At 32.2% G+C, this 25,767-nt stretch overlaps 2 protein-coding genes and 1 non-coding gene across 4 annotated transcripts; 1 reads left to right on the top strand and 2 right to left on the bottom strand.

Moving 5' to 3' along the window:
* Nucleotides 1-1,339: 1,339 nt before the first annotated feature.
* Nucleotides 1,340-3,406, bottom strand: LOC119833977 (probable methylthioribulose-1-phosphate dehydratase). Its single transcript, XM_038358239.1, has 6 exons — nucleotides 3,200-3,406; nucleotides 3,037-3,131; nucleotides 2,728-2,841; nucleotides 2,331-2,481; nucleotides 2,001-2,203; nucleotides 1,340-1,549 (listed from the first exon to the last, which is right to left on the bottom strand). The coding sequence occupies exons 1-6, from the start codon at nucleotides 3,215-3,217 to the stop codon at nucleotides 1,441-1,443; spliced, it is 690 nt and encodes a 229-aa protein (XP_038214167.1). The 5' UTR covers nucleotides 3,218-3,406; the 3' UTR covers nucleotides 1,340-1,440.
* Nucleotides 3,407-13,924: 10,518 nt separating this feature from the next.
* On the top strand, nucleotides 13,925-13,996 carry Trnae-cuc. The gene has a single exon. It is a non-coding gene; the product is annotated as a tRNA-Glu (tRNA).
* Nucleotides 13,997-18,161: 4,165 nt separating this feature from the next.
* On the bottom strand, nucleotides 18,162-25,162 carry LOC119833913 (spondin-2-like). Of its 2 annotated transcripts, none has more exons than XM_038358144.1 (7): nucleotides 24,845-25,162; nucleotides 23,010-23,221; nucleotides 21,586-21,690; nucleotides 21,094-21,273; nucleotides 20,078-20,322; nucleotides 19,184-19,332; nucleotides 18,162-18,492 (listed from the first exon to the last, which is right to left on the bottom strand). In XM_038358144.1, the coding sequence occupies exons 1-7, from the start codon at nucleotides 25,017-25,019 to the stop codon at nucleotides 18,299-18,301; spliced, it is 1,260 nt and encodes a 419-aa protein (XP_038214072.1). In that variant the 5' UTR covers nucleotides 25,020-25,162; the 3' UTR covers nucleotides 18,162-18,298. The 2 variants fall into 2 exon arrangements, with proteins under 2 accessions (XP_038214072.1, XP_038214073.1); XM_038358145.1 differs by having other exon boundaries at nucleotides 18,383-18,492; nucleotides 19,180-19,332.
* Nucleotides 25,163-25,767: the final 605 nt, after the last annotated feature.

Genomic DNA, 25,767 nt, shown 5'->3' with positions numbered 1-25,767 from the left:
GATTAAGGAATTAAAAAAAGTCCTGTGTGGTAGTTCACCCAAGATCGATAACGGTTCTCAATATGATCCAATGCAAGATATAAAGCCGTTATTAGCTGAAGCGGAATGCGGTTATGAATGGCAAGATATTGATAATGCGGATGATATTGACAAATTTTTAATAATGGACAATGACAGTAAGTGTACCGAGCTTAAAGATTTCGTAGTTAGTTTGACTTAAAATAAAGCAACGAGCGATCTCATGTTTGATTATAACGGAAATGACAAAATCTCGTTGAAATGACATTTAATCTCAGCAGAATTCCAAATTCCATTGCCAGCAGTTGGGCACCTATCGATCGGATTTTTAAAAAAACAAGGAAGAGTTTTGTTACTTTGAAGCAAGAATAATAATGTTTTTTCTGATGAATCTTTTTTTTTTCAAAAATAAAATATTAAATTGCCTAATAATATCCAATTCAATTACTGTAAGTTAACCGAGAAGCGATAATATTAGATGTATGTTTTTTCTTACAGAACTATATTCTATTCAAGATATTGAAATTTCTGATATTCCTAAGTTGAAAGTAATAGCAGAAAAGTTTTTAAAATATAAAAAGGATAATATTGAAGTGAGAAAATTAGAAGAGAAAATTGTATGTCTTGAATACGAGGTTTTTAAAAAAGTTGACGACCTGGAAACACCTGTGCCAGTTCAAAAATTACGTGTATATTTTTCAGTTAGACTTAATGAGAAGAAAGGTAAATGTCATTACAAAAGCCATTCCTAGGCATGCATAAAAATAACAGATTAATTGATTTCATAGTTCATAATTAATATGTATTTTGTGTTTTTGTTGTAAATGAGAAATAACGCTGTAAATCACTTTTATTTTCAGACACTAAAGTTCGAATTCCATCATCAGTTAAAATAAAATACAATATCCTTCATGAGGATTTAAACAAAATGAATGACAAAGAAGTAGAAATTATAGATGGACAAATATCCGATAATCGTCCATATTTAGAGGATCTTAAAAAGATACTCAATCGTAAACAAGCTATATACGAAAAGAAGAGAAAAACAAAATTAGACCTTACCTCTTTATATGAAATGGCAAAAAGAGATGTAGTGGCTTTAGGCGGAGACTACTCTAACACAAATTTCTTATCAAAGGGGGAATTAGAGGAAATTAAAGATTTAATAAAAAATAAATGTGCATCTAGTATACACGGGATAAGTCGCCGAACATTAAAGAGTGAGAAAGACGACGATCTAAAGAGAGAAAAAACCATAAATGTGATATCTGAAAGTATCTTTACCGAATTATTAAGGAACACCGAAAAGTAAAAAAACATGAATAGGAAAATATATTTATTAAAAAACAACTACAACAAAATATTTTAACAATGTAAACTATGTTCCTATATGTATTTTAACATTTTTGTATAATAAATTTCTTAACCTGATCCATTTTCTGTGTTTCCAGTTTCAGGATTGAAAGCTGGATCTAATCCCAATTTCCTCATTTCTACAGCCATTTCAAATAAATAGTCATAGCATTCAGTCCTGCAAAATTATTGACAATTTTATTTATTATACAAAACAGCTGATACTTATGACAAAAATGTTTTAAGCAGTACAGAAATGTCAAGTATGTAATTCCTGTGATTCAATTAATTATTTTAAAATCAGGGCAGTTCTATAAACAATGAGCTGTATTCCTGTAAAGTAGATAGAAATTGATTCTGGCAAATGCTGACTGCTTTTGCCACAGGCCCGCTTCACTGATGCATTTTGTAAACACAGTTTTTACATATATTTTGTAAATAATAGAATCAATTTCCTATTCACTCATTATGAATCATAAACAAGTTGTGCTTTATGATGACCCGTGAATGACCCAAATTGTCATGAACAGGATAATATATAATGATCATTCACCACCAGTCTTAGTGAAAGTTAACAGACATCAGAGGACATTCTAAGTAACATTAACACAATATACTAGATATCTTACATAGTCTTTGCTTGTTGCCATGTATCACCCCACACATACACTCCATGCCTTCTAACAAGAACTGCACTAGTTCCAGGATACTTTTCTAGGGCCTCTCCTAAACTGCCTGCAAGATCTTTTTCAAATGGAGTATTTTCTATTATAGGAACTACTAGTTTCTCATCAAAGCGTAGATAACGTCCCAATTTAGCATCTTTTATACCCTAAAATAAAGTAGGAAAAAAAATTACATCTTTCTTTCTTTCTGGTTGCCATGGGTTGAATAAGATTAAAAGGACTATGTTTATATTCAAGGTATAAAAACTGACATTACATACATATTGTGTCTACCTTAATCATTTCCTGGTGTGTAATAACAAATTCCTTGTCATATAAGAGTGTGCATCTGACTGCATGAGGTGAATGTGTGTGGATAACAGCCCCTGCACCACGGTTGCGGTAGGCTAGCATGAATAATGGTGTACATTGACTTTTCTTTAATCTGAAATTTACATTCAAATATACAATAATTATTTGCAAATAAAGAATTGTAAAGTAATCTAATATTAATAAGTTATATTTGATAATTTCTTGTCACATTTTTATATATGAAGAGTTAAAGCATTAATTTGATTGCTATATTATTATTACATTTTGTCCTATTTGATCCTCAGAGGTGAGACTCGTTTTATTTATCAATAAGATCTTAAATGTGCTTTATTATACAATATTCAAAAATGGTACTTACTTCTTTTCTGGAGATGGCAGTTCTAAATCTTCATCAGTGATGGTCTGCACGAAAAGATCATCAGGCTTCATTCTTTCTTTCTGTACACCTGATGGTGCAATGTAGATCTTTTCCCTTAAAAATTGCACAGCAAAATTTCAAAAGCAAGTATAGTTGAGAGGAAACATGAAGAATTTTTTGTAAGTAATGCATAATACTTTTATAACCTTTTATAAATTCTCTTAACCTCAATATAATATATGAATTAATTAATTTTACATTGTAATGCAATGTAGAAATGATGCATGGACAAAGGTTATAAAATCTTACCCATCTTTAATGGATATTCCACCGCCAGTTCCTGTAACCCATCCTAAGTGGTAGAATTGGGAGCATAACTCCGGAATCAGATTTCTTGGGTGTTCCTGTAATAGAATTAATCGTTTTTATTTGAATATAAATTATTTAAATTAAAAACATAAATTTTACTTACAGGGCCCAGTTGAGACATCCTATTAATCAAGATAACAATGTACTCAAAGTTTGTATAAACCACTTATTTACACTATGCGTTATTTAAAATATTAAAATCACGCTAGTAACTATAATTTACAGCATCTGATAGATAAATATGAGAACTGATAAGAAACAAATACCAAAATAAGACAAACATCAACATATAAGATGAACGTCAAATGTCAATGTCACAATGTCATAACTGTTATCTTTCAACAAACTGACACTAATGATAATTAGCAGGGTCTCTATTACACCTACAGTCGACAACATTGTCCGCACTTATACTACTTTTTATTTGTCCTACTGGTGGGTGTGGGCTAAGGGATAAAGCTAAATTAAACAATGTAACATGAGAAATAAACCGTTATCCACGGGTAATAACGTAAGAACAACACGATGGAATATGCTATGTTACCTAGATAATATCTATATATGTCTTTTATGATATCTCATTACATCAAGATATGTATCTATCCATGTAGTCCCTTTTTATTTTTTTTATTGTGCGTGATAGAAAACACTATGATTTTTGTGAATAATTGCGCTTCTCCTTCGACCTTTCTATAAATCATTGTCGTTAAAAATATATTCATATTCTCTCATAGACTAAGTACAACCTCAGAAGATATGTTTTTAAATTAAAACTTCCGTCACAAAAGCAAACAATTTTACTAAGTTGCCAAAAATTTTCAAGTATTAATAAAATAATTTAATATTTTTTCATTATAATTATGTTAGAATTTTAAACTATTGTAACTAGTTGAATCACTACAATATAAATTATATTGATATTTCTTAGCAATATTGCATAATTTTTTTTTCAAAGGTAAAATGTTCATCAATATTTTTAAGTTTGTAATTATTAACGACCGTAGTAATATTATTACTATATAGTATATAATAATATTATTACTATATCGTTGTATATCTATTTATGTAAAAGTAGCTTTACGAGTGCTAGCTGCCACGGGTGGAGGCTTCAAATTATTATTCCCATGGGAATGACACATTCTATCGCGTTAAAGTAGCCTTAGTCACTCTCCAGCCAATTTATCTCCAGACACAAAAATCATATTATAAAATCGCCCATTGTGACGTGAAAGACAACAATAAATGCACTTTCGCAATTATTCCTCCGAAACGGCTTCATTGATTTGGATGATTTTTCTGTATCTTCCCTAAATACCCGTAAGTTCCGTACCCGACGTACCGAGGAATATAATTAGAATAGTATAGTAGAAAGTATAACTTTGTCGTGTATTTAGATAGCATGTTATCTTTTAATTCATTTATTTCAGATACAAAATGCCTGAAATCCCAGATTGCCTCGCTCGCCGATACAAAGCTCTAGACGACCTAATAAGAGAACTCACTTCTGACAAGGACGAAAATCCTAACATGGATTGCTCTTCGAAAGATCCGAGCGTAAAACTGATGTGCGATTTTTGGAATATTCTCAAGGAGAATCCTGATTGTGATTTGACTGTAATGATTTCCTAGTTGAATTTTTTTAACCCTTATGTGCAATGGTCTCCTCAGTACTTGGGCAGTATGCGTAATATAGTGCTTAATGGGTGTCCCTATTAAGCACTATATTACGCATACATTTTATTGTATACTTTCTTTTGCAAGAAAACTCAAACTCAATTGAGTCGCTATTAAAACGACAGCTTTCTTTGGTTTCATTAAACATTCTCATATTTTCTACCTCCCGCCCCAAAACCGAAGAAGGTTCTCAATTCGACTGAATTTTTTTGGTTGTGTTAAACAATAACCCCGGGGTTTTCTACCGATTGACGTGATTATTTTTGTGTTTCACACGAAATTTATATCATTTTATACTATCAATGCAGCATGAAGTCGAGCAACGCATGGGTCTCAGTAGTAACAGTAAAAGCACTGGGTTTTTTCATCCAAAACGTGTGACGTGTTACATGGCTGGATGTTGCAACCGTGGCGGTGATACAAACAAGGATCCCAATAAACAGAAAAGGTTAAATCAAAACAGGTATCATTTGTGCACTTGGACGGTCTGTCACGTCTTCACAATTAAAACACATTTGTTCGTCACAAGTGAGTTAAATTTAAACGAATTTGGCTTACAGTTTCATATTTTCAAATTACCGTGAATATCCCAATGGATGATATTTGGTATCATTGGTACATAATATTCTTTCCTATTTTTTGCGTGATATTTTGAAATAAATCGTTTCGACTAATACATAATATGATAAGGCATTATTATTTCAATAATATGTATACGTAAATAAATGTAAACAAAGTATGATAGAATATTTAAAGTAACCTTATAAACATATTACTTGTAACAGTGCCGACACACGATCATGCCAGAGATCCAACTCTCCAAGTACCGCAAGTGACAGTATGCCTCTCAGCAAGGTTTTGTGCAATTTAAAAGAAGTATGTATTATTAATTGTTATATCTAGATAAACCTGTATAAAAATTTGCTCTTCGATTTTTTTTGAATTGTGGGCACCGCGCAAAAAAGTCTACAATTATTGAATTAGTTAGTGATTTATTCCAAAAATGAAATTTAAATATCAACGTAACAATAATTTAAAGGCCGCTTCGTTTGAAAAGAAGTGTCAAGGTAAAGTCAATGACTTATTGGCAACTCAGAAAGAATTACAAGAACAAATCACACAATTGGAGCAACGCGAAAAAGAAGGCATACAGATGTTGAAACAAGCTGATTGTATGTGGTCTTGCATGGAACAATCCTATAAGAAAAAAGTGGCAGAATCTCTTGAGCGACAAAAAACGCTTTTAAAGCAGGTAATATCCTTTTTTAATTTTTGTAAAAAAAATTAAGTAGGTATTATTATAATAAAAATTGCATGTAGATCAAAACATAAAGTCAACTTGAAAACAATAAAATTTAATATTATCTCGATAAAGTTAAAAGAAGTCGAAGATAGCACTGAAAAATGGCGTAAGAATAAAAAAGACTTGGAATTCCAAATGGATAATATTACAAAATGTCATCAAGATATAAAAGAAAAAATTACAGAAAAAAATGGTGATTTAAAATGTATCGATTTGGAAATCAGCGATTTTAAAAAGCGAATAGAAAATAACAAATCAGATATTGAAGCGACAAAAAAATCATTCAATAGCAAGAGAAATGCTTCAGATGTAAGATTTTTTAATAAATTTATTATCATATTGTAAACATATAACCTATTAGACGCTCCCTGATATTAAGATTCCTGTTTTATCCCAAGGGAGAATTTAATCGGGATAAAAAGTATCCTATCACCCAAGTCTTTTAGTTTCTTTTTTTATGTCATCGTAGGCAATGGCGCTGGTGGGTCGCCTGATGGTAAGTGCATAAATATTTGGAGAGGCGTAGGTTCGATTGCAGACCTTACGCTTCTACAAATGGATTGCGGACTTAAAACTGGAAAGGGATAAGAAAGGGTTGACGTAAAGAATAAAGGAAAGGACTGGGAATGGGAAAGAAAAGGATATGGGCCACCGGCTCCCTCAGCGAACGAAACACAGCAGTATGCTATTTCACGCCGGTCTTCTGTGGGTTTGTGGTACTTCCCCGGTGCGAACTGGCCCAATTCGTGCCGAAGCGACTACCACAAACAAAAGTCAGCTCATACCATGTCTGTATACCAAATTTCATCAAAATCCGTTGAGTAGTTTCAGTGTGATTGACGGACAAACATACAATCAAACTTTTACATTTATATATTGGTGATGGTGATTAGTGATTAAAAAATTTGATAGGTACTTTATACATTTATTATATCAATATAGGCCAAAATAGCATATATTGCTAACGAAGTATCCAGAATTGAAAAGCAACTTAACGACGAACGGAAAAGAAAAAGTGAGAAGGAAAAAGAAGGTAACACATATATAAAAGAAGCTCGAGAAGATTTACAAAAACTATGCAAAGTTTTACTACAAAAGAAACTCGAGAACGAAGATATGAAAGCAGAGGTGAATTTATTTTATTGTTCAAAAAGTTTTCAAATACACTTATTACATACATTTTTTTATTTGAAAACTTTTTAGAAAGAAGCTCTTCTGTTGGAAATAGAAATGCTAAAACAAACGTGTGATCAGTGCAGAGATAAATGCAAAAATAAACAACAAGCTATCGAGGATGAAATTAAGACAATTGACAATGAAATAGCTAATTTTAAAGTAAGATGTATTCGATGTCATGAATGCACTGACACAGTTGACGTTCGCAAGTTATGTACAGATTGTCCAAGGTGTGCTGAAGAGCGACATTGTCTACTTGAGGGCGACCATTGTAGTCCAGATCAGACGATGGATTGTGTGTGTATGGTAGTCAAACAGAAGTTTTTAGACAATGTATTTGATAACATGTACACTGTGCTTGAAAGGCAAACTAAAACCGGCCCTGGAAAAGCTGTGGCAGATGCGGTTTTAAATTGCCTTAAACATAGCCGTAATGGGAAATTAAACACAGAAACAAGAAAAATTTTACAAGACTTCATTTTGTGCACAGTGAAGAAAAATTTAAATTTGACTATTGTTGGTGGTGCTGTTAAAACCAGGTGTGAGGTAAATGTATATTTCCACATGTAAATTTAACTTTAATTTTTTATTGTAAATCTTAACGATTAATTTAAAAATTGCTTATTTTCATAAAAAGCTGGATCCTGATACATACAAGCAGTTGATGTTGTGTTTGAAACAAATAAAAGCCACTAAAGCACCCAAGGTGGATAAAGGGACAGCTTCCAGAAAGGTTGGTTTTATTCAAATTGTGTTTATACATTGAAATCATTTTAAGATATTTCTTGATTATTTCAACAATGTATGCCCAGGATCCGTGCCATCGCTGGGGTTCAACAAGCGAATGCAATTGTCCTCGTGGTCCGAAGAATTGTATTTGCACGAGTAAAGCTCCGCCACCACCTAACGATCCATCTCCGTGTCCACAAGATCCTGATGATTTGCAGGCCGATGCAGTGAGCCTTTGTTTCAATTATCAAAATATTCAATGATTTCAAATTGCTGTTTGTACCTAGCGTAACGTAAATTTATTGTAAAACTTATAGCATACGCTAAAAGTTTTAAAATAAGGACAGGAACGTTTAACTGTTTACTCTCTTTTTTTGGGATACGAGATATTTGTTAGTCCTAGGTAGGACTTCTACGCTTTTTTTTTCGTGCGTATATTTCGTCCTTCATGAAATATTTTTTTTCCGTGTTAGGGTGAAGTGGTCATGTGTCCACATAAGGATTCGACGCCGTGTGGTCCAGACTGCGCCATGCACGGAGCTCCGGATCGCGTGGCGGCTGATGTCGCTGCTTGGAAGCCTAGCCCATGTCAAGGTTAGTATGAAGCCGAATACGTTTTGCCCGCGGACATACAGACACATAGACGGCGGAAAGCGACTTCGTTTTATACTATGTAGAGATGCATGATGTGTTTTAATGAATTGTTATTCTTTAACTCTTTTCTTGCTTTGAAACATATAAAATGGGATTTTTGAAGTCACTAGTTCATTATATTATTGGTAACAATGATAGCAGTTTATTTTATTCGTTATTAATTGAAGCTATATGTTCGATAATTATCTAATGCTACGAGAACATCTATCATGAAATTGACAATATTGTGTATACCTACATTATAATATTTTTTTCCCTTAGCGCCTTCATGCCAATTCAAGAACATGAGAGCTGCTCAATGTGTATTGGGGCCTGAGGCCTTATCTACTATTCCTGAATCTCGTGCATACAAATCAGGCATTCCATTAGTACCAAGTATGCAAGACGACAAACAAGTAAATGTTCTATTTATAATATTATAACTATGTATTCCAATTTTCTTCAAGATTTATATATTTACATGAAAAATAATTGTTGATTGTTTACCTATGTAAAACTTGAGAACGGCTAGGGCTCTGCAGCTGATTTTGGTTTAAAAATGTTTGTTGTTGGCCAGAAAAAGTATGAACGAACGAATATCAATAAACGGAACCGTTTTTTTTTCACAAATTTAAAATCTAGGTGACACGAAGTTTACCCGGTTATCCTGTCGCCGTAATATGAACCACTATTGCAAACAGTAGAAAAAATGTGATCCATAATATTGGATTACAGATACCTATAAAAAGAAAAACAAATTTTTTGACAGATTACAATTTCGCGAAATATATTTAAATTAAACGGTGAATAAAACTGTAACATACGTATATAAAAATATTTATGTTGTTACGTACGGTTAGTGACGTATTAGATGTTGGTTGTTTAGAATTACATGCTGAACTTACATATATTCTGCCTTTCAGGCAAATTGTCAATGCGGTAGCTTCTCAAAAAGACCCTGCGATTGCCATAAAGGTAAGAATTACAAATATATTTGATAAACATTGATATGGGAGTACAAAAATATGCTGAGTTTACATCATCTGGATTTTAATAATTATTGTAGATGTTAGAGGCGGTCCCCGTGAAAGAATTATTGAAGAAGTTATGGGAAGATATACTGAGGTGACTCCTATTGAAAAAGTAAGTTATACGATGATAAGCAACGATTCCTTCAATATCAAGTGATACCAACTGTATGAAAGTGTTAAAGATAATCTCGATCTGAATTTACTATTGAACAGTGCTAATTATTGGAATATAATTAAATGATTATAAAGCGCCTGGTGGTTTTAATTTTAACACAGCCTTAAACGCATATCGCATAATATTACATTATCCAATCAAATTATAAGGTATGGCTTTTAGTGTAATAAAAATATTTAGAATAAATTTTATGTAAAAACAGAGGTGTTAGATATGTATTACTTGTTAAATTGTTTATTGTTTTTAGTTGTTTTGTACTCCCATATTATCATTTGAAGTCATTCTTATGCAAATTAAAATAAAACATGTCTAATCATTCATAAACTTACAGATACAAAACAACTAAAAGCAGATATCATGCTAAAATATGATAAAGATACATCTACTAATCGATATGATAAATACGGAGAACAAAAATGTTGTCTTAACAATATGGCACATGAAATCAAAAACGAATTTATATATAGCACGAAATGCAGTAAAAATCATGTAGGAACTGAAACAAGGCGATATGAAAGCAGATTAGTCACAAAAGAAGACACAAGAATGCCGAGTAATTTAGAAATTATATTTGAAAAAGAGGAAAGTTCCCAATCATTCAATAATGATATGCGAATACATAGTAGATATGGTACTGATTCAAGAGAATCAGTTACAAAAGTCTCTAGTGGCAATAGTATAAAAGTGGTTTGCAGTGAATATGATGAACAAATTCGCGATAACGTACCAAAAATATCTAGATCTTCATCAGGTAATATTATTTTGGGACTAGATGAAAATTTAATAAAGTTTATAGAAGCAAAAACAAAAGAAAATCCAAACTTTTTTGCTACTTTGAAACAAGAAAAATCAGGCTCGTATTATATAGATTTTAATTGTACAGAGGCTGACACTAATTCAAAGAAATTAAAAGTGAAAAGAACTCTATCTGGCAGCTTACTAATGGAAATAATTAAAAAGGATCGTAACAAATCAACGTCGAAAATTACCAATAAAGAAATAAAAATACCATCATCATCTAAGGTGATGCAACAAGGACAAGATGCTAAACAATTACGAAGGACTTCGCCAAATTTGTTTTTCGATAAATGTATAAATAATTTCAAAGACAACAAAAAATATACTTTGGCACATACTGATGGGGACCAAAATGACATACATTTCTGTAAAGCGGCATTAAAAGGTCTTTTGGTAGATATAAAGGAGCCTGTTATTTTAAGAAGAACTCAATCAGGAAATTATGATATAGTCATGAATAGAGAATTTCAAAACCAGTACAAAAATACTATTAAACAATTTGATGGTGATGAAAAAGATTCGTGTGTTCAGATTTATAAAGAAAATCCTCAACAATATATTATTGGCTTTGATAGGGATGAGCACGGCACGTACAAAGATGGATATTTAATAAAATCAGAATCTGGAAATCTTAAACTAATAACTAGTTGTGAAATAGATCCTAAATATCGTAAAAAAAGATCTATCGTTTCGGCAATTATTTTAGAGAATATAATTAATTGCATATTAAAAAAATATAAACAAAAACCTAAATGTAGATTAATAAAGGAAAAGAGTTGTAGTGATTCAAATATATACAATAGACTTAAAATCGACTCTTTAAAACAGTTGGGTATAGAATCGCCTCTTAAGCTTAAACAAACGTCTTCCGGATTATTTACTATAGTACTGGACAAGGAATCAAGGAAAACTTTTGCAAGAAATTTGAAAAGCTATCTATGTGGTTCATCAAAAGGAGTCGTACCCATAAAAAAAGATGAAAATGGTGAAATTGTAATAGTATTAAATGGCGAATTAAACAATGAAGTTGAATATGGATCTCTGACAATTTCTCCTTCTGGAAATATATATGTAAATTTAACAGACAATTCAACTAAAAATAATATAGATGCGTCCACAGACTTCACCTGTCATAATGATTTAAAATGGGAACAATTTATTGATGAAATACAAAATCCTGTAGTTAAGGCAATTGCTACTTCGTGTAACGCTAAGGAATATAGCTCATGTGACATTAATAAATGCGTCTGTGAAAATATTCATTTTAAATCCAAAACATGGTTTATAAACGATAATAATGTAAGAGGTATTTCTGACAATAGAGAAAAAAATTATGAAGATTCAAAAGTATCATTAAGAAATTTCCATAATATTAACAAACCTACACATATTGTTATTAAACCTTATAATAAAGAATGTGAGTTTGATGATCGGCGATTTTCCGTGGATAAAGCTGCTCATCAATATACTAATAGATTCTGTCATGAGCATGCAAACAGATACAATAATTTATCAAACGAATTGATTGAAATTTCAAGTTTATGTAACCATTCAGTCCGTGAAAATGTACAACAACGTGAGGTTATAAATACAAGCACCAGAAAAACGTCTGTGGATATTAAAAGTCAAAAGCAAAAAGACATTTACGATTGGGATTCAATAGAATTTCTGCCGCATCAGTTACCACCTTTTCTAAAAGACTTTATGTAATTTTTGTGTACGTTATTTAATCGAGCTAAAAATTGTAAAATTTATACTTGATGACATAAAAAATGTTATAAGTCTACGTACATTGTAGTTAATGAAAAATGTTCCAATAAATTAAGTAGGAGTGTTCTTGTTAGTTTCAATATTTTTCCAAAGGTTGAATGGCTAAAGTTCTGCAAACGACGTTAGCATTATCAGATCGTTGTAAAGCAAAAGTTATGTTAGCATTTTTACTGGAATGGATCGTGATTTCCATTGTGCAAAACAATTTGTGTACCTCGTTTACATGGAAATTTGAGTCATAAACATTTTTCCTATTGGATTACGTGATTTACTTAAGAAGTTACAGAAAGTTTCAAAGACTAGTTAAATAACTTATAAATATAATCCTTAAAAAGTAAATACTTTTTAAGGATTATATCTGAATTGAAGAAGACACTAGTAAGTAAGACTTTAGTACCTAATACATACATACCTTAGGCCTTTGAATTTATTTATTGTGAATGTCTTTCTTTCCGGTATTAATTATAAAAGAAATAAGATTTTTAAAATTTCATGGTAAGGAAATTCGTATAGGATATTTCTATTTCGAATTAGAATAGACATGCATAAAACATTTTTTTTCTCAGTATTTATTATAAAGGTATATCTGTTAATGGGGCACAATTTTGTTACATAAAATAATATTGTTAAGTCGCTGTAATTTTCAAGTCTTCTAGTTGTAATATCTTGGAAAATGGTCCAAGTTGTAGTTGCAGATGGCAAGCTTTGCGACACGTGTGCATTATGCTACATGAATTCATAATGTAAAGAACTGAAATTTAAATTCTTAGATACTTCTAACGCATTAACACAGCGTTGGAACGAGGTTAAATAAATATAAGTTATATGCCCTGTGTGTGATTTAAACCAAGCATATATGTATAGTATATATAAATATATATTAATTACACATGCGAAGAACACTTATGGTCTGTCTCTTCTCCATGCGAAAACCATTGACACGATATCTTTCCCTTTGATTTTGTGGGTGAAGCCGCAGTCGGAAAGCTAATATTGTAGTTGCAATAAAAACCCGTTTTACATGAGAACGCATTTCCCCTTGTTAGAATTAATAATAATAAGTTGTTGAAAGTAGAAGCACTCGTTAAAACTAACTAATGCTCAATATTGAATATAAATTAAAAGTAGTTCTAAATGCTTAAGCTTCTAGCTATAGCATGACACGTAAACAACACAAATATGCTAGCAGCTATACTAATACGAGTAATTAGCCAGTCACAGTACTCAAATGTTAGAAACGAATAAAAATGATTTGGTAAATATAATACATTACTATATTTAAATACTAACCAACATTATACTATATTGAAATACAAACCATTTGTTCCAGCTCCGCCCGAAATAAATACAAAATGAAATATAGCCTATGGCACTCACAGACAATATGGTTTTCAACGTGTATTTTCAATTCAATAAAAATTATGCAGTAGATCCAAAGATTAGCCTCTACAATGTATAAATATTTTTTCATGGGAGTATTTTCTGTAAATAATATGAATGAAATAGAATAGGTTTTTAAATTTCGAATTAACAGCGTAATCCGGTATGGTCTAGTGGCTAGGATACCTGGCTCTCACCCAGGAGGCTCGGGTTCGATTCCCGGTACCGGAATCTTTTTGTAAATTTATATATTTTAAAAATTGCTATTGAGATAATTTGTTATAACTTTAACATAAAAGTTATTGAAGTATAGGCGATGTTTGCAAATTTTGTTTTGCACGTCTTCAAATTGGCTTTGGAATAAATAGCACCAAAAAAAGCTAACAAAGTAATTTAGGTACTTCGGTCGCATTTTTTCTCACGAGAGTTTCAACCCTCCCAACGCTGGTGTCTGATTGATTAATGGCCAACTTGATCTATTTTGCGATGCTTTGGGTGAGACAAACTTTTTCTTATCTTGTGTACGAAACAAATTTTGAAATACAACGTGTACTGCCTTTTCTTGGCTATGTTTACAGCTAATTTTATAAGCAAAAATACCTACAGGACAGACAGATTATTAAAATGTGTACATGTTTTATTATAATATTATTCTTTACTAATAATAAAATTGAATGAATGCTTCGTACAGTTTGTACGCTTGATCATAGATCGCAATGGAAAATAATCGAAGCAATCATGTTTAACTGAAAAGCGTTTGTATGTCATAGGAAAAATAATGATAATAAAACTAAACTGTACATCAACAAATTTGAATATACACGATCTTGGTCTAGTAATACCTTTTGCCTATTTATCATATTAAAAATTATTATAACGATGACGATTACACACTAGAAAAAAATGCCTATGTTCCGAAGTGTAAAGCTAAAGACGACAAGGTCGGTCTAGCGATTGTCAAATTATACGACGAGTATAGGAAAGTTTCATACATCAGGCGAATTAGTGGTTTAAGCTAGAGTAATACACATCTGTAACCTAGAAGCTCTCGTGAATAAAATATTACACCAACATTTAGCTAAAGCGCCCCCTGGGATGAGCGAGCTTTGATAGCATTCAAAGACACTGACTGATAAATTTAGTGCAATTTGAAATTTATATGTGATTAAAATAAATATAAATAGGAGTAATGAAGCATTTAATGGTAATTCCATAAATAGATTATATTTAGATAGATTCCATTCCGTATCTTAAAGAGTATTTAATAGATTTTTGTCTCTATTAACCCATTGTTTCGGAGGGTTGAAAAAAAAATTAAAGAAATAATTAATAACTATGATATATTCAGGTAAAATAAAATAAAATAAAATAGTAACAGTTAAGACAAGCTTTATTAACGCAGGAATGCAGCTTTCGATGTTTAGTTAATCTTCAACTTAAATGCAACAGTAATAAAGTGATTATCCTTATGACAAAGTTAATATTCGAAGTAAATGAAATGATGATGAGATGAGATGTCTTACTTGAATTTTCTTTTTTGTTACTCAAATCTGATCAATTGGAGTACGGTTTAAAAAGAAATAAGATGAGAAAGAATTATAACTTTGAAAAGAATTTTATGATATACATTATTGAATTCTAAACGATATAAATCCAAAAGCCTGCGTATCTTACATATCTGTAAAACGAACGACACTCTTGCGATCTATGATTTCGCTAAGATTCCGCACATATAATGAAATGACACTGAACAATAAAGTTGAAACACACAAAGGATGGTAGAAAGACCGAGAAAAAATAATTTGGTATTAATTAATGAAATTTGTTTGTTGTGATTTATAAATGTATCTATTTAAGAAGTTGGTTTATCTTATTGTTTTTATATTATATTGGCTGTTGCCGGCAGCTTCAATTTTCATTGTACAAGTTTTCGTCCCCTATTTAATCCCCCTTGGTGGTAGAATTAATCAAAATCCTTTCTTATCGCATGCCTACATCAACGCATGTCAAATTTATAGTTTGATTTTCAGTTTGATCAGTCCGTAGTTTGGGCAGTGTGGTGCTAGATCAGATCAGTCAATAAATTTTTAAAATTCAATAACTTTTGCCCTATAAATTTTAAAATATAGATATTTAAATTAATAATGATTAAGAATTTACAAAAATTTACAATTAAACCAGCACGTTCTATTAAGTGTATAAATGCAGCCCAAAAAATGTATTTGATATGTCAAGGAATACATTTAAAATACAGCAAAATATTTAAATAAGCGCATTCGAGGAGATTTTTCTCGATTTAGAACAATCAATCAGTGGCGCGTCGGCGAGAATCAATCACGCTGAGACGCGCGGAAACTCGTCTAATGTAATGTGTTGGAAAATTGAAAACTTCCACTGCAATGTTCTAAGGTTTTTAGGTTGTTTTATGTGTTCGAGGAAGTAATCTTAGTAACTCATAGTATAAGGAGGTGAAATTTATGAATTTGTGAGTTTTGTTACGTTGCACGAGGTAATCTAAGGAATTACGGAGACGATCCAAGAATTCATGATAAATGAAGAATGTTTTGTAAGTGATCCCTGAGTGGTATATGTACCAAGGGCGAGGCCAGAACAAGTAGCATGAAGACAATATAATTGTAGTTACAAAATATGTGATATAATAACTTTATGACAATATGTTATCATTATTTTCTTTTATTAAGCGTTGTGAGTTTCAATATCTTGCTACAAATTCACAAAATCAGTGAAGCACACGTGCTGTTAGCAAAACAATATTCTCCAACTTGCAGAGATTTAGATGGAATATCGTAGTCAATATTCCTTGAAAACAATGATAGCAAACCATTCGTAGTCATATCCCGAACAAGAAACCGCAATAACCCCTACGTGCCTTCGGGAACCTTTCCCTTATTCGTGCTGGCGTCAAACTTTGCAGTAAAATCATTTCAATACTGAAATAGTGTGGCATCATAATACGAATTTTTATGATACTCGGGTAGCCGTATATGAAGTCATCTAGGAGAGTAATTTTTACGTAAAGTTATATGGTTCAGTTTCTGTATGAAGGATGTCTGTTTCTACAGGTTTGCGTAAAACATGAGACTATCTATTTAGTATGTACGTCGTGGAGAGACACTCAATTGATGTTTCTGATTGAGTGAACAAGGTATTTATAAAGGGTGGTTAATAGAAAGCCTACTTCTCTTCTAAAGGGATATAAGTGCTTCAGAACTTTTATGGTAAAGTATACTTGAAATTTTTTGTAGGGAAGTATAAGACTACAAATTAAAAAGAACCTGCATTAGTTATTAATGTATATCCCAATTTAACTTTGATTTTGTTTTTTGGTCTTTAAACTACTGCATCAATATACATAAAAAATATTTTTGCCATTATTGACTATCATAAAAGAGAGCAAAAATTACTTCAGTTGAAATCAATGTTAACTAGTTTTATCAAACATTGTGCAGAGCTTTTTTAAATTTTTTCAGAAATACGGAGCAACGTAATAAATATACTCGTATATATCTTTTGTTATTTTAATGAGCAGGTATATTTGTTTAACGTAAATTTTAAATAGTCTTAGTTGAGGAAGCAATCGAAATGTGTTAGTAGCTTAAATATACCCATACAAAGTAATTACTCTTAGGCAATGTTAGTACAGAGTAATGGTAAAAACAACTCTATATAGATGAAAGGAGGCTAGGAATCGAATCACATACTCCTTGATTTTGTGAAGATCACGCACCGAATACAAATTAGGAGGTGTCCTACCATCGGTTGGATGTTGTTAACATTTTACTATCCCCCTCCGAGTAATCGAAAAATACGCCGCTAAAGCCCAATTTTATTACATATATACAGTACAAGTTACTTGATACCCTACGAAAATGCGAAACGGTCAGAACATGATTTGGGTAAATATTTCTTATAAATTATGAAACATTCGATAAAATTCTAGTTCAATTTGATCGCCAATTTTTGTGGAAAGCTAATAGTCTGGATTGCCTGTAATATATGGTTTAAGAGTCAAATGTTGATCACAACAGTTGAGCATAACACTGTGACATGGCTAACATTTTTTGTGTAAATTTATGACACGTCGAACCTTAATAAAACTCTTACAATGTAAGTAACATTCTGTCATTTACCATTTAATTTAAAACTTTAGACGGCCCCAATCTCGCCAATATAGCAATTTCATAGTCTTTCACACTGACCGCTATAAAGATCCTTTTTACGACGTCTGGGGCTTATAAATGTATATGGCAACACTCGGGTTTATTGTGCATATGTAACACGTTGGTTATTCCGCTTAAGTCACATTACAGTAATTTATAAAATGGAAATCCGGATATAGTGCAAAAAAAACTTTATAATATATATAGTCAGTTGCCATAAAATATATGTCTTGATTAGTTTCCACAGACAATTAATTGATTGAAACAAAACAACACCTGTTTCACATTACTTCAATTTCTCCTATTAAATATTTGAATAATACCAATAATATCAAACGTTATACAAAACAAATCACCATTCAAAATAATCGATATGGGTACAAGAGTTAACGTTTCCGCAGTGCGTTCTATCCTTGAGTGCTGGACAGTCCCTGCCCTTCCCTCGAGCCTGCCTGAGGATACTTCTTGTACGGAACTTGTCACCAAAGCCGCAGGTCACAGAACAAGGCGTCCATTCACTCCACTCGGAAACTAGGCAGTCGTCAGCTGAAACATGCTTTAGTTCATTTACTATTTCCTATTTCGATTGATTTGATTGGATTTGTATAGAACTTTAAATGGAAATATAAAAACCCAGCATTCTCCTATATTAAATTAATAGCACTTTTATATGTTATGAACGTATGTTCTTCTATTAAGATATTAAAGAGGTGCAGTCACTTATCGATAATGAGTTACTGTAATTTCATTAAGTAATGTGTTGTAAGATAGTTGCTCATATCGTAAATAGGTATCCTACTATTAATATTATAAATGCGAAAGTTTGTGAGGATGGATGCATGTGTATGTGTATGTATGTTTGTTACTCTTTCACGCAAAAACGTACGTAGATAGCTGGACAACTGAATAAAAACACATAGGCAACTTTTTATTCCAATATTCTTACGTGAAGTCGTGGGGCGCAGCTTGCATTGCATAAAATGGCAAACTAGTCTACGCTTATATAATGAACGAAGTATTTGGGTTTTTGCGTGTACGTTTGTAATGTTTTCACACAAAATCTAACGGATCGATTTCGAGTCAAATTCTTTCACTATTAGAAAAAAGTCATCACTGACTGACATAAACTATATAATATGTACAACGGGCGAAGCCGGGGTGAATCGCTATTTAGCTTATCATATTAATTTTATAAACTTTGTGAAATTCAGTGTGCTGTTAAAAGGATAATACTTGCGTTGTATCTTATTAACAGCGTGATGCAGGCGAGATCTGAAATGTCTAGGCAGGTGTTTGCCAAGGCCTAATTTCTTTCCATGTGCTACAGCAAGAACAACGTCATCCATGTTTTTAAGCTCACTGTCAAACTCTTTCTCCATAGTCGTTCTGCAAAAAAATAAGAATATAATATGTATAAAGTGGGCAGTCATTAGTCACGGCAAAGTTATTAGGTAAAAATCTATAAATACTACAGAACAATTTACAAAAATTCTTATTAGAAAGACGTATTGTTTTCAAAAAGACATAGGCTGTATTGTTTTAGTATTTTTCCTACTTAAGCTCATAAAATTCTTTCCATCTTTATCTAGAATACCTATTCTTGTATGAATTGCTCTGTTTTTTTTGTTCTATTTACGGATCTACGCAAAACAAATCGTCTTTTTCTCGCCTACTAAATATAATTTATCATGAAAAACAATGTAGGATAAACAAGATTTCGTGTCTGAGAGTAAAAGCAGTAGAAAAAGTAAATAAAGTAGTAGATAGTAGTAGTTAAAGTAAATTTAAGAGTCTAAATAAGTTTAAAAAGTCTAAAAGTCTAACAAGTCTAATAAGTAAATTTACGAATGAAACTATTTACATCAGCTACTTTTCAACATTCTATGATACAATAATTGAGAAGTTTAATTAATATGTTGTATTTATTTATATATACGTCAAGGTTGGCCAATTTTTATTCGATTCTATCGTTGTGAACTAGGAATGTTTCATCAACAGAATCACAGATACTATAATACTTCGTAATATTTCGACATTGAGACGTCTACGGAGCAATTAGTGTAATAGATTTCACTATTATTCTTAGAAAATAAGAAGGCACTTTTATAAAAGAAAAAGGAAAAACACTCACGTAATAGGCGATCTTGTAACCACAACCACATTATCGTCGGGAACGTTCGGCCGAGGGGTGCCAACAGGGACCTCTTCCAAATCCTTCAATTGTTCTATGTAACTTTTAGTTGTAAATTCCCTGAACTCTTCAAGGAGATTAACTTTTCGCCGCGGTAAACCCTTCTTTTTGTCTTTTAACTTGAGGCTCACTAAGAGTTCTTTACGTGCTAAGTCGTTTAGTTCTTTTGTGGAATATTCCTTTACCTGGAAATTTTACGCCATTCTTCATACTATAATTTTTAATGCGAAAAGTATGCAAAAGGATTTGGTAATTGGAATGAATGAAATTCTTCATTTCCTTAGTTAAAGTTTTCAGGCAACCGAGTATGATGAATTTTATTTAATAGTTTTTGCCTTATTTACATATATTTTAAAGAAGTTATCAATGTAATATAGTAAGTAAGAGCAACTTGAATGTACAAACACATGCCATGTATATTGCGTACGTGTTAATATAATACCGCATCATAACAACAATGGATAATTAATCAATAATTAACTATAAGTTAAGTTTCATATATCTTTAATATAATGAACGAGAACCACTCCATATAATCCTATTAGTCAGCCCGCATTCTCGAGTGTTATCGAATTATGTATTAGCTATTGGAAACATTATCTTTCTCATGTACCTACCTTCATACCTACCTATATATGTTTTCTTAGCATATTAGCTGCCTGAAGAACAAACTACTATTATATTTTATATAATGCGGTTATAATACCACCCAATTAAGACAAATACAAAAAAAAAAAAACAATAAAGTCTCCTTCTTTAAAATGTTCATGTTAAATCTTTTTTGTTATAGCCGTGTGTGATCTTGCGTGTGAATAAATGTTTGTCTGTCTATGACCTTGTCTAAAACGGATCAAGCCATCTTCAACCTTTATGTTAGTAATATTAGACATATGGTATCTAGTGTAGGTAGTTATTCTATGCAATTAATATCCTGTAAAAATATATATTATATATACCTTATTAAATTCCACTTTAGCGATCGTAGGTAGCTCCTTTAATCCAGGATAGTAGAAGCCCGCCGCAGGATGGTTGGGCTGGCGGGGGCCGTGCTTCGTCACGGGTTCTGGCGGGGAACTCTCCCAGCGAGGAGCTGTGAATGTGAGCCCGCTTGCTGCTCCCGCGTCCAACGGTCGAAGCTGAACCATATATTAATATGTGTAATTGAAAAATCATAGCCTTTTCGTTAAAAGTATACATAAATACGTTGTAATTGGAATTAATTAAATATATTTAGTTATGATTTTGACACAATTGGAGTTGATTTGCCATATTTTGTAATTGCCAATCATGAATGTAACAGACACTTCGTAGTTCTGCTTATATAAATGTATTTACGATTCAGTTAAAGTCATTGCATTGTAAGAAATGTTGGCATTATGCTCAGTGTGCAATATTAGATAGATTGATAGATTGAATTCGCAATCTCGTATTGTAGCAATTCCACTTACGTCAAGGGTTATCTGATCAAGCCAAGAGTTATCCACGCAGAGATCCAGGCTATCGACACCAACGAACCAATCCGGAGATGGAATCAGTCGGCATATCAATGAAACCTGTGTGTTAAAATTCTTCTATTTACATTGGTCTATATATACTACAATCAATTGCTTTACAATTGTCTCGTTATAACTCCAGAATGGCTAATTTTGCTCATGAAATGTTTGTGGACTTGGCAAACAAAGCTTTAAGAGCTGATAAATATAAAATAAAAGTAAGGGCAAGTATTTCACACGAATATATGTGGGTTATTTAGTTGTGGAAGTTATTTAGTATGTATAGATAAATCAAATCTAAATTGATATAATGCTGATTGTATGGTAATTGATACAAGTTCATTAATATCAATAGCAACAACGCCATGCACTTCCAATGATTAATACACTAGATATTAATACAATATTATGGGCTAACTAATTAGGAAATACATAGATTGAAGACATCAAATGTGAGTTTTGAAATAATAAATAATAATTCATAATATATACCCATAATGGTACTTTCAGCGCATTGATTATAAAATTAGCTAAAAGAAATAAAATTATCTTAAGATTTGTTTCATTCTTGTTAGGCGAATGAAACAAGTGTAAGATCGATTTCTTTCCAATTTTTTTTTTTTTATTTTTTTTTATGTCACAGTCGGCAATGGAGCTGGTGGGACGCCTGATGGTAAGCGCCACCACCGCCCATGAACATTTGTAGAGGCATAAGGTCCATTGCAGACCTTACGCCTCTACAAATGGATTGCCGACTTTAAATTGGGATGGGATTAAGAAAGGATTTTTGAGAGGAATAAAGGACAGGACTAGGAAGGGTCGGGAAAAGGATATGGGCCTCCGGCTCCCCCACTCACCGAACGAAACACAGCAGAATGCTATTTCATGCCGGTCTTCTGTGGGGGTGAGGTACTTCCCCGGTGCGAGCTGGCCCAATTCGTGCCGAAGCGTGCTCGACTACCACATAAAGATTGATAATAGGATCTTAGATTTGTTTCAATCGTCTCACACTTTAGTGACTTAAAGGCCAATATTTTCATTTAAGAGAAAAACTATGTATTGAAATCTAAGTTATTTTAGGAACGTTGTTTAATAAATTGTCAGAGTATTGATGAATGAACATTTTTATTGCACAAATAGAGGAATGTATATTACGAACGATTATCAACTGTATAAATGACCCCAAATTGTAATTATTTATTATCCCTTTACACTGTGAATTAACACAGACACAACAGATTAGGTAGATATACATATTTATTAATAAGGCGCGTAAAAGTATTATTTTTATTAATAGACGACATGTGACTTGAAATGCGAATCAGACTTTAGCTTAAATAATTTGTAAGTACATTACGTAAGACATGTATTTATCTTACCATACTATGAACTCCATCAACAAATATCATATTACTGGTCTCTCCTGAACCAGCTCCAATTGCTGGGGCAGAGAACTGGTCATACACGCTGGCGTCATCATCTCCTTCCTGGACCAAAGCATCTAGTTTTCCGAATTGGGCAAAGTTACGAACCGTCAGTCTGGCTACTTCACCCACGTGGTACAGCTTGTAAGAAGAGTTGTGCGATTGACCTGGAATTTAAAATTAGTAATACATATCTATACATCAAAGCAGTTGTCGACGGTGGTTCAGTGGTGGACCTCGGACTTTCGAAAAGTGGGGGGTTCAAGACCAGATGAGCGTGAAGGATATAAATATATTTTTTAATCAATCTGCGCATTTTCCACTGTTTGGAACGGTGAAGAAAAACTTAAGAAAAGGTGTGAGGAAACTGGCGTGTTCAAGAATCAAAAGTTCTATGACTGGATTGGATTAGAACTAATCTAACCGAAACCCTCATGGGAGTCCTGTGTCCCTGCAGGGGGAACATATTATATAGGCTGATGATGATAATAATGATGATCACCTAAACATCTAGCTCAGTAGCATTTGAATAAAAAGATCGGGGGCTAGAGACTTGAGAATGTCTGTGTTTTTTCACTATGTAGGTTATTATAATACTGCTGGTATGTAATGATAATGAAAAATAAAATAATATAAATACTGTATGCTTCCCCGGCTGAATGTATAAGGTAAATGTAGCATAAAAAATTATCTAAATATTGTTATAACAAAACAGGGAAAGAAAATAATTGTTAAACAATTTTATACTCGTTACACATACAACGTATGTGAATCTAAACTTTGAAACGTTGAAGAAGCTTTTTATTTTATTTCTGTTCACATTCCACGCAAGTTTTTTTTCTCGTATGTAGCCAACTAGTCTTGGTAATGATGAAATATAAAAAAAAACATAAATTCATTCATGAGGTTAGGTTCAAACATCTGTACCTTCGTCTTTTTGCCGCATCGTGGCGTAGTCTAACCTCTTATTAGTCCAGATATTTTTTAAATCTATAAATTAGTGATAATAATTAATCTTTATCTATTGCGATATAATATAATAGACGATGATTTGATTAAAAAAGAGTTTTGTAAAATTTATTGAAATGGATTAATTACTTAATTTATTTGATGTTGTAATATTTCGCGAAAGTGCTATGTTATACGTAAAATATATTCATGCGATTTTCTTTCCTTTTAAGAATGAGTGTTTTGTTTATCTATCTGTCTATTTGAAATGTACAATGTAATATAATGGATAAAAACACTATATTAATTTGAACTATTTATATAAATCCATGGATTTCGAAATATTTATTTACTTATAACATGTGTTTACAGTAGGTATTGACAAATAACTGTTTGTAACACATCAATAGTTGAAGCATTTATTTTTTCGTCTCTAAGAAAAATAATTTAGAAACAACTCAGATAACATTGTATTTTTGTGCTTCGTAAAATATGCGAGGCGTAACGGACAAATAAATATTAGGTAAAAAGAAAACCGATAACAATTTTCCCTTTGTCTAAAGGTTGCTGAGGACAAATAAATATATCTTTATCTGATTGAATCGCTTCAATGCCGCGAAATGTCACTTAGCTGAAAGATAAAAGGAAAACTTATCCCTCTCCAGTTTCCGACCTCTTATTGTGTTTTTGATTGTTCTAATTATAAGAGAAAAGTTTTGACGACGGAAAAAAACATGCTCCCATTTCCAACGGATGCTTTGTAAATGCTATGTTTTCGTATCGTCCCACTTTGAATAATCTATTTATAAGCATGCACATGCCGCAACACAAAATGGACGCACCAAAAACTGCAGACCATTGCGCTTTCGGCCGATACAGCGGATAATCTTTTGGGAATGTTTCCTCGCTCCACAAAAACTTCACTGTCACTTTATAAACTGCCATGTCAACATCACAACCGGTACAATAGTTTACAATAAAAAACAAGATGGCCGCCACTTGCAGCCGGACAATCATTGTGAATGGACGTATTTACAGAAATTAACACCGGTATTTATTTGCGAAAAAGAACGTTTTAATTTCACGGTTTCGTACACACTCAAATGTTTTGGCGGTGTTTTTAATTTTGTTCGTTTTCCGCGTGCGTGCAACGGCTCTGAAGAGAGAGTGTGGACTTTTCTATTTCGAGTCCCCTTTACTGTCGAGACAGAAATAACCATTGGACGACGATTCGTATTTCTGTAAGACAGTTTTCATATGCGATTTAGAAATAAAAAAATCTTGACTGTTGCTGTTCAATATTATAATCTCTTACCAATGGATAAATTTGTTTGAAGCTTATATACCAAAAATACATATAATAAAAAGGCTTTCCCAGGCTTCTCAGATATCTTAAGATATTTATTAGAGGACGCTTAACCCTACTCGAAATCCGATAGCCGATTGATCGATCGTACATACTTGATTGAATTGTTTTGTTTATGATTTAATGGTAAAAGTATTCTTTTATTTAGTCTCGCGTCCTCTGATGGGGCAAATGCATAAATTAATATGTACTTAATTGTTAAATTGTGTTAACAGTTGTAATACGTTCTATTTAGTATCAGATTGATACTTTTTATTGTTAGTGTATATAGTGCAACTCGGTTTAACAATCACGCATTCACCACTTCAGTAGATAAAAACCTCACCAGGTGTAGGAAATCACCACTTCCGTAGTAAAACTACATTAATTTTATGCTCTTCGCGACTTTGCCTGTAATTT

Source organism: Zerene cesonia, chromosome 18, assembly GCF_012273895.1.
Source record: "Zerene cesonia ecotype Mississippi chromosome 18, Zerene_cesonia_1.1, whole genome shotgun sequence".
In the NCBI taxonomy this organism is placed as follows: Eukaryota; Metazoa; Arthropoda; class Insecta; order Lepidoptera; family Pieridae; genus Zerene; species Zerene cesonia.
This window is presented reverse-complemented; position numbering and strand designations above follow the sequence as displayed.